At 41.8% G+C, this 10,086-nt stretch overlaps 1 protein-coding gene across 1 annotated transcript in view; it reads left to right on the forward strand.

Annotated features, from left to right (window-relative positions):
* Positions 1-6,299, forward strand: part of Dpt (dermatopontin) — a 29,082-nt gene extending 22,783 nt beyond the window's left edge. Inside the window, exons 3-4 of the mRNA XM_034513687.2 lie at positions 2,053-2,160; positions 5,169-6,299. Of these exons, the coding sequence (XP_034369578.1) occupies positions 2,053-2,160; positions 5,169-5,235 (175 nt within the window). The 3' untranslated portion in view covers positions 5,236-6,299. The remainder of the gene's footprint in view (positions 1-2,052; positions 2,161-5,168) is intronic.
* Positions 6,300-10,086: the final 3,787 nt, after the last annotated feature.

Below are 10,086 nucleotides of genomic sequence, written 5' to 3' on the forward strand. Positions count from 1 at the left end.
AAACAAATCAAAAGGGGAGTGAGTTGTTCAGGCAAAGGAGTGACTAAGAAAAGTTCAAAGAGACAATTTAGATTTCTGACTAAGTCCACCTATCGTGTGTTAACCTAGGTCCTGCTGCACCTAAGCATTCCTTGTAGACCCTCCCATAAGCCCTTTTAATTAGTAAATCAGGATTTTTAAAAAATTCTCACAACCTTAAAAAAAGACCATTGGATTGCACAATAGCCTAGTACACCCAAATCAAGTGGGATTACTGGCACTCACAAATTAGCTGCTTCTTGAGCATCCCTGAGGATACAGGTGTGATCTAGAAGTGCTGGTACATCATGTAATCTTGGCACTTGGGAGGTGAAGGCAGAAGTGTCTGGAGTCAAAAGTTATCCTAGCTACATTGTGAATCCAAGGCCAGCTTAGGTTACATGACACCCATCTAGGGAAAGACATTGGTGTCTTTTCTTATCCTGAATGGACCTATTTTGGTCTTGAAGAATCCCAGTGGCAAGTTTTTATGAGATCTAAATTTGTCCCAGAATTGACTCGATCTTTGAGAATAGAGAAGGAAGAATGACAAAAGGGAGGGGAGGGCCAATGCTGGTGGAGGAGGAGAATACTGTTTAATGATTCCACACCTGCCTTAGATCATTTTATCACCCATACTTTTACTAGTTGCAGTGAAATGTGTAAGACAGCTTTCATTTGGAATAGGTTAGGAAACCAATTAAATCACTCTCACAAAGCCATTTGTTTATTCAGAATATATTTGCCATGTAACAGGAACTGTTTCAGCTGCCAGAGATACCATACTGGACAAATAGAACTGCACCTTTGTGGAGCTCACATTTTTCCTAGATATTTTTAACACATTTACTATTACCAGTTATAAGAAATACGTGTTAAACTAGCGCACAATATGTGCACATAATAAATGCATACAAACTCTATTGTAAGCAATGCACCATTTCAACTGATACTTTCTGTTCTGTTGCATTCTCTTTTAAGCTGGTGTATTAGTTATATTTTCTCAGTGCTATATCACGAGCAACTTAAGGAAGGTAGGGTTTAATTTTTGCTCACTGTTCAAGGGTACAGTCCATCATGGCAGAGAAGTCGTGGCATCTGGAAATGGATGCCGCTCTAGATTGTCTCCAATCACAAAGCAAAAAGTGGTGATTACTGATGTTTGGCTAGCATTCACGATTAAATCTAGTGCAAGACCCCAGCCTGTATGTCTTCGTTAAGATTCTATTGCTGTAAAGAGAAAACATGACCAAGGCAACTCTTGCAAAGGCAAACATTTAATTGGTGCTGGCTTACAATTTTAGAAGTTCAGTCCATTATCATCATGGTGGCAAGCATGACAGTGAACAGGCAGATATGTGCTAGAGGAGGCAGGAGTTCTACATCATGATCTACAGGCAGCAGAGGGAGACCATCTTCTGCAGGCAGCCAGGAGGAAACTAGATTCCACAGTGGGAAGTACCTGAGCTTAGGAGACATCAAAGCCCACCCCCACAGTGACACACTTTCTCCAAGGCCACACCTCCTAATAGTGCTATTCTCCCATGATTCAATCATTTAAACTCATGCATCTATGGGAGACCAAACCTATTCAAACCACCACACTGTGGTTCCGTCTACATTGAGCTTCAATTAGCACAATCTAGAAAATTCCTTCCAAGATGACTCTAGACCCTTTCAAACTGGCAATCAACATAAACCTAGTCATAATCAGTTCAATTGATCTTATGATCTAAGAATGATTCATGATCCAATCTGAAACAGCACCTTGGCTGACTTGAATAGGATGGAAATAATTCAGCATGACTTCAAAGACAGGAGAGTCTTCTGTCTATGTTACAGCTATAGTTGCTGCTGCTGCATGTACTCAGTGTACAGATCAATGGCTAGGGAAAAGAAGTGGAGAAATGGAGGAAGGTGTCTATCATTGTGGCTCGGCAGAAACCACTAGCTTCAGTTGCAGTTTCCAAAGATCTTCCCCTCCCCTTCACACTGACCTTCCGTCTGCTCCAACCCTTTGTTCTCTCTACACAGGATGACAACAGAGTACCCAGGCCACTATGGTGAAGACATGGACATGATTTCCTATGACTATGATTTCTACATGCGAGGAGCAACAACCACTTTCTCTGCAGTGGAAAGGTGAGAGGGGTAACCCCTGTCCAGTGATCTCAGGGTTAGAGACTGTGTGCGTTCACTCCTTGCTGGGGTCCTGACTGTGGGTACTTTTACCTGATGGCCCCAATAATCTAGTTTTCTACTTAATCAAAGATTAGCTGTGGGTTTGGTTAGGCGGCAGGAGCCAGTGAGAAGTGACGACTTCTTGGGAACTTGCCTCACGAGGCAGTGAGACCTTGACAAGATCACTGTATGGATCTTGTGGTTATCTCTCTATTAATTCATGGAAAAGTGTGGAGAAATTCAGAAGTTAAGAGTTTATTTGACTAACTTTAATCCAGTGATAATAATGTCACACAAAAATGAATTCCAGGAAGACTGCCCACACATGTTTTGCAAACCAAATAAAACTGAAAGTAAATGCTCAGTAGCTAACAGACTGAGCAATTTGAGTGCCATTTCCTTTTGTGTATATGCTTCCAAATGAAGTTACATCTATCTCACTTAGCTGCAGTTCACTTATTTACTATGAAACAACAAAATTTAAAGACCTTAAAAGTAGTTCTGGAAAAGCATATTGTATGTTCCAGGTCCCATGGACAAAGATTCTGCTTTCTCCATAGAAGAACACCTCAATTTTCATATGTAACTTGTTTCTGTTTGAGATAGGGTTTTAACATATTTGGTTACCTGTTGGCTAAAAGCTACAGTTTAGAAGAGGAAGAGTACTTTGGATAAACACATCCTAATGAAGAGAAACAACTGAGTGTTATACCACACAGTAAAGCTATATAAGAAGAGAGAGACCCAAGAACTCAAAGGGTATGGAAATCTAATGTCATTGAGCATCAAAGTGTCTGCCAAAGTTTAGAACACAGTGCCAGTATCAAGTGTTCCTAAAGATTCCCAAGTTAAAGGTGAAATGGATTCTGAGATTTCTGGTTAAAAATATAACACGAAATGGGAACAATAAAGAATGAATGACTATCACCTAAAATTGGTGCTAAGTAAATTATTTTTTGGCAGTTAAAATGGCCAATTCTGGCTGGCTTGGAAATGATCAGTTACATAATTTGTACAGAATCACTGAAGATTGAGCTGTAGTGTCTCTGAATTATTTTAAAATGATTTCTGCCTTCCCCCAGGTAAAAATAAAATTAGCATAAATAAAATTAGCATGCCCAGGTAGTTTCGATGCAGTCACTATCAGTGGTTTGGAAACCCACAGGTTTAGTTTCTTCATTTCTGTTGAAGATGGGGTGCTCACCCCCAATCCCATTGGGCAAATACCATCAGAGCAAGGGCTTTCTTTCCATATGAAACTCACTTGTGTATGGAATGGTTTCTTATCCTGGTGCCAGATAATTCTTTGTTGCAAGTGTCTGTTCTATGATTAGGCATTAGCCCCACCCACTAAGTACCACTGGTATCTATCTACCTACCGGGTGATAGGCAAAACTCTTTACAGCCATTACCAAACATACCATGGAGTCACTTAGACCCTAGTTGAAAGCTGCTGTCTGGCATGGAAAACAGAACCTAGGTAGACCCCTTGATTCTTTTAGGATCAAGTCTAAATTTTTCTCAGCATCCATTAACTGCCTCTTAAACTTTATGGATACCTGGCCACAGGATCTTTTTTGCCTTCTTCATGAATAGATACGCACTTCTTAGCTGTGCTAATTAAATTCATTTGGAAAGCACACAGCACCAGTTTGCTAATCACCTAAAGTAAGCTATACAAGAACAAATATCAATACACATTTCATTCCTCCAGGCCCTTAAAGACATGTGCCAGAAAACACTATCCCCAATTGCACTGCATAGGACAAGCTGGAAAAACAGACTCAGAATTAGAAAGCTGGCTTTGGGCTAGTTGCTCACCATCCCCCACTCAGAATAGCAGGCCATCCCTACTTCCCATCCAGAAGCTGGGTGCTGGAGCTGTCAGCCATTGATGTTTAGGATACACTGAATCAGAAATAAGCCTGGCAGGTTCAAAGAGCAGAAGGAGGAAGGACTGTAATGTGGAAGAGATTGTTCAATTGAAGTATGGATAAGTAGTTCCATACTTTATTGGGGTTATGCCAGAAGCATGGCAGCTGTGTCCTCTGGTGGCATTAAGGACACCTGGCAAGGGAAGCAGCCTAGTACAAGAGAAAGACCAATATTTGAGTCCAGCACCCTTGAAGTCTGATATCATCACCTTTCACTGGTAATTCTTTAAAGCAAGTCTGATTACACTAAGTCTATTTCTTCACAAAACAAAGAGTCACAGTGGGGATTACTGATAGAACACATAGAGGGTTTAGTGCAGGGCCGAGCACATTGGAAGCACTGGGGGCTTCCTAATGACAACGGCCACTGTCATTGTTAAATAGTATCAGACCACAAGAGTGCTAACCAGAGTATACAACTCCCTGCATTTCTGTTAAGTGGTTGAAAATGGAACTTGATCCTAAGCTTAACAAGCATCATGTATCCACACCATGTTTTCCAAAACCGAGCAATTCTGTGCCTTCTCAAATCTATCCCATCACTCAAACAGACTATTCCGTTTCTGATAGGTGAGGCACTTTCTTTCACACTTTAAGGTGTGAGTGGTCCTCACTCACCTTAGATGTGGTTTCAAAGGGGAAATACAGAGTGCATCTCCTGGACCGTGGCACACAGAGAGTTCTCAGGAGAAAGGAGGTATGGGAAAATGAATGGCTGTTTAGAAGGAAGATTCTCTGCAGTGAAATGGAGGTAGTGCTAATAAATGCTGAACTTGTAAGTCCTGGAGGCACCATGAAAGTTGAACCATGGAGGACTGACCATCAGCCATAATAAGAGCCTCCACGTGCCCTGTGACCACGACGGGCAATCTAACTTTACAAATCCATCAGTTCTCAGTGACTTTATTGAAGTCTTCTGAGAACAAGGTGAGAATCCCCACAGCTCCAAATAGTGCCAAAGCCTGTCAGTGCTTTTCCCCAGGAGTGACTCTTTCTATACTCACTGACATTCCTTTTCTGGCTCTCCTCCTACAGGGATCGCCAGTGGAAGTTCATAATGTGCCGGATGACTGACTATGACTGCGAATTCGAAAACGTTTAGATTCGCCATGAACAGAAGTCCGGGTGAAAAGCAAGGGGCCAGGTGTCCTGAGGGTATCATATCATATATGCTAATATTGATTAGAACATCTGTACTTCTTTCTTTTGCTCTCTTCCCTGGGATGGGAACTATGGTGTCAGGTGCCTAGGCCTTTCTCGTTATGATCACACATATAAATAAACCCACAATTAAGCCATGTTTCTCCCTTTCAACACATTCCAAGACAACCATCTCCAGTTGCTAATGACAGCTTCCTTGCACAGCACATGTACAGAGCCTGCATGCTTTTAGCCTGCCTCCCGGAGCACCTGTCACAACCTGGCTGCAGCTCAGATTACTATAACTAGAGCTTCAGATTCAGCTTAGTGAACTTGGAGAGAGAGAAAGAAAACTCGAGAGAGGTAGGATAAATGTTCTCTAGTTCTCTATAGCTCAGTCTGTTTGAGTGACAACACCCAGAGTGACAACACCTGTGGTGGTGGTGGTGGTGGTGTGGGGCACTCTCTGTCTTGAGGGAATATGTACCTACTCTCTCCCTTCACAAGAGCCACATATACTTAGAAGTTCAAGTAAAGATCTATATACTTCAGTAGAGAGGGGACTTGGAGGTGAAAGGGGAAGGTGGGAGGGCTTGAGCTGAAAGACTTTAGACTGAAGGAACTTCCTCTATTCAAAGACATATGTCAGCAGACCCAGCAAAGAGAGTGAATATGAGGCCCAGGAAAACCTGTGTGAATCAGTCTCAAGACAAAAACAGTGAAAGAAAGATGAGCAGATGAGACTCAGATTGGGGACCTGGGGAGACAAGGGTGGCCAAGGGAGAAGGGAACTTGGGTTATCAGCAGCTTGAGACATACACAGTATGAAGACTGCTATATCCCAGAAGCCATAGGGATGCTGCTTGCACCTCTCTGGATTGGTCCTGAAGGATCCTCCTCCCTTTCCCATGGAGCTTGGAAGTGTATTCTACAGAAATGACACCATCTTTTTTCCTCCTATAATATCTCTGTCTCTAGCCATTTGTACCTTCTTCTTTAAAAAGAAATAAAAATATCAATATTCAATGTGCTGTAAATATCAAAAGGTCAATTTGTGTTCCCTATGCTCCCCCTTTGATCATGCATTAATTCATTCTGAAAATACAGGTTCACACTGTGATTTGTGAGAAGGCTTGAAGACTCTGGAGGTGGGAGCCATGTGAGGTGATTGGAGGAATCAGATAATTAGAATACAGAGTTTAGAGTGCTCCCGTCACCTTAGGAACAGACAGAGGATGGAACCGTGTTTCTTTAGCTTTAAACCTAGATGCTTTCCCCTCAGCATTTACCAGTTGGCCATGACCTGATACATCACATGAAATTGTAGTCATAGGAAACTCATATCTCATTGATTTACATTGCTTGCTGGTTCTTTTCTTAACTCTGCTATCTTTCCCTCGATGTCTCCCTGAATAGGCCCAGGAAAGGCACGAGATGGGCAAAGCCCCAGTGGAGACACTTTGCTATATACCCCAGATAGATGGTGAAATAGCACAGCTTGGCCAACAGTGGCTCCATTTCCCTCAGTAAGCTCCAAAGTTGGACTCTTTTGCCTTAATTCTTAAGAACTCTTTGATAACATCTTTCTGCTGTGTTCCGTTATTTCTTTGCTGCTGCTCCTCTGCAGTTTTCATTTATAATGAGAAGCTTCCTGGTGTTATTTTTCACAGAGGGTGCCATTAATATTTTAGCAATTGCAGTGCTGGTGCAGGATGACAACCAGGAAATGGCCTTAGTTGGGTTTGTGTGGAGCCCAGCGGGAAGGGAGACAAACCGCGCAGACTGGCTTACTCAGTAGCCATATCCGTGGTGGTGACAAAGAGCTGGGCGGAGGATGAGATGTGGGGTGGAGAGGCCTGTGGCTGGAGGAGCTGTCAGGAGACTGTGAAAAGCACAAGTCAAGGAAAGAACAGAAGGCCATCTAATAAGAGGAGACAGTGCCAGATGGAATAAAAGGGGCTTTTACAAAAAGAAAACAGTACCCTTTGTATGCAAGCCAAGGACCATGACAGGAAAGACATCTTCAGCTTGGCTTGGATATGGATCATTTACATTTTATATTATCTGTCAATCAGCAAGAGCTGAAACTCCAAGCAAGGAAGAAGTCCCAGACATGACGAGGAATCTTGGGTCTCATTGCTCCATCATTCTTTCTACTAACCTCTACTGTCTCAGACATGAAACTTGGCATTTTCCAGACCAGCTGTCTAAAAGGAAGTTGTCTAGAATAGTGGTTCACAGCATTCCCATTGCTGTGACCCTTTAATACAGTTCCTCATGTCGTAGTGACCCCCAACCATCACTCTATTTTCATTGTTACTGCATAACTGTAATCTTGCTACTCTTATGAATGTAATGTAAATATCTGTGTTTTCCAATGACCTTAGGTGGCCCCTATGAAAGGGCTGTTAGACTCCCCAAAGAGTCGCCACCCATAGGTTGAGAACCACTGATCCAGGTGATTGTTACATTTCTTGTAGTTCCAGAATCCTCTGCACTCTTTCCCAAATGGTTGATAAGGAGATTCCTGAGGCATTTTCTCCGGGGTAATCAGCCTGGCACTGTGCCTGAAGACATAGGCCCTACCCCAGAATCTGGCAGAATAGAGCTATAAATCTCCAAACCCTTGTTTTCCCATGTCCAATGAAGAAAAAAAAAAAATGCCTTTCCCAAGAACCTCACAAGATGCTGCCATTTAAGGCACAGTGAGCAGCAGAAGAGACAGGAGATTCCCATTTGACAGGACATCTGTGTACTGAGGAAATAAGAGGCAAAGCAGGCCAGTGAGGCAGAAAGGGGAAGCTGAGGAAGCTGAGTCCAGATCCAGTGTGGATGAATGAGCAGAAACACTAAGGGCTATGGATATCATGCCCCCCGACTCTGTCATTTCCCAGCCTTACAATCTTAACTAAATTACCCGCCTTTCTTGATTCCATTTCTTTACTCATAGAGAAACTAATATATGCATTATGGAATTGTTACAAAAATTAAATGCAATTACATAATGATTGACTTGTAAGACCCCCAGTAAGTGCAGTAAAAGAAGGGAATAGTATGCATACACATAGAAGAATAATTTCTTAGAAAGCGGGGTCTTATCAGAAATCATATCAACCTGACCAATGGCAGGAAAAATGGGTGGGACTTACGTTTGCCTCCCACTCATTCATTTGGTCAGTTTCTGAAACAATGAATTATTACATGATTATTATAAGCCAGCTGCTGAATAAGGTTCCTACATTTTAGACTCTAAAATATAGAGGATGATGAACTAAAAGAAGGAGAGAGACAGCATTGTGGTAGAGTGGTGAGCATAGCCATTTTCTAAGAGTCAGGAAAACAAATAAAACCTTACAGTAAAGTTTCGTAAGGCAAAGGCACATGGTGTTTCAATAGAGGTAGTGAAGGTTTAAGATGAGTAAGCAGCATTCATGATGATGGGTATAAAGCAATCTATGAGCTTAAAGAGAATTTTCTAAGAAACGGGCTTCACCAGAGGGTCTTAGAGTCTCACAGTGTAGCCATAAAGATCTGAGCAAGAACTGGTAGCTCTTATCAACACCATAAAGCATGCCATTATTTGTGCATGTTATTGAAATTTATTATTTTTCCTTGAACTCTTGGCCTACAATATCTAAGGACATAGGGACACACACACACACACACACACACATGAAGCATCACACCCTTGTGTGTGCACAATTTCTCTGTGTGCTCCTTTCATCCCACCTCTTCATCCACACATGTTTGTCTTTAGACTCTACTTCTTTGACTCAGACATAATTTTGACAGAATGAAACAGGGAGGGCAGTGGGAGAAACTAGAGTAAGTATGATATCTACGAATGGGAAGGCCATAACGAAACCCTTGTATTGTGTTCTAGCCTCAACTATCTTGTGATACATTTTTTTAAAAGATGTCTGTGACTGCTGAGAGAGAAGGAATCAGTCTTCTTCAAGTGTGAGCCCCATAATTAGTTCTCCAATACTAAGTGGTCAGCCCTCAAAACATACCCATACAAGCATCACAAAGAGGACTCATTGCAGTGGATTGTATTTATATATTTATGTGTGTGTATAAATGTAATGATAATAATTAAAGAAAAAGAAGAAAACAACATGTAATAATAAACATGGGCGGGCTTGGAGAGAGAGGAGCAGGACATCCTAATAGGGGATTGAGTGTGATCATATTCTATAGGCATGCATGAAATGTCCCAAGGTCACTCATTTACTTGTGCAATTAAAAAATGCTAGTAAAGGTAGAAACAGACATTGAGTATCGACCTTTCCTTAATGCCTCCAGAAGAATGCACTCTAACAAAAGAATTACAAAAAGAAGTGAAAGAAAGTAAGAGAGACTTAGAATTCTAGACATGTCTGTCTTCTGTATAATTCTTATTTAGGGACTTTCCCTAGGGCCTCTCTAACTCCAAGCCTACTGAGTCTCTCATTCACCAGACAAAAGATAGTTCAGTGAAGTCCACACTGAAGTGGTGATTCACATCATGGTGGTCCACAGAATAAACCAACCTGATTCACCTTCTTTATAAAGTCTCTCTCAGCTTTAACTGAATGAGATCAGCTTAGTTCTGTTTATTGAAACCACACTGTTAAGGACTTGAACCTGAGTATTTTCCTGGAAGTCAGTGAGGAGAGGCAAGGGTTGGTATTTGCAGACCTGTGTATACTGGCTAGGTTTTATATCAACTTGACCCAAGCTGAGGGAGCCTCAGTTGAGGAACTGCTTCCATAAGACCCAGCTATAAGTATGCCTGTAAGGCATTCTCTTAATCAGTGATTGATGGGGGATG

Source organism: Arvicanthis niloticus, chromosome 10 (genome assembly GCF_011762505.2).
Source record: "Arvicanthis niloticus isolate mArvNil1 chromosome 10, mArvNil1.pat.X, whole genome shotgun sequence".
In the NCBI taxonomy this organism is placed as follows: Eukaryota; Metazoa; Chordata; class Mammalia; order Rodentia; family Muridae; genus Arvicanthis; species Arvicanthis niloticus.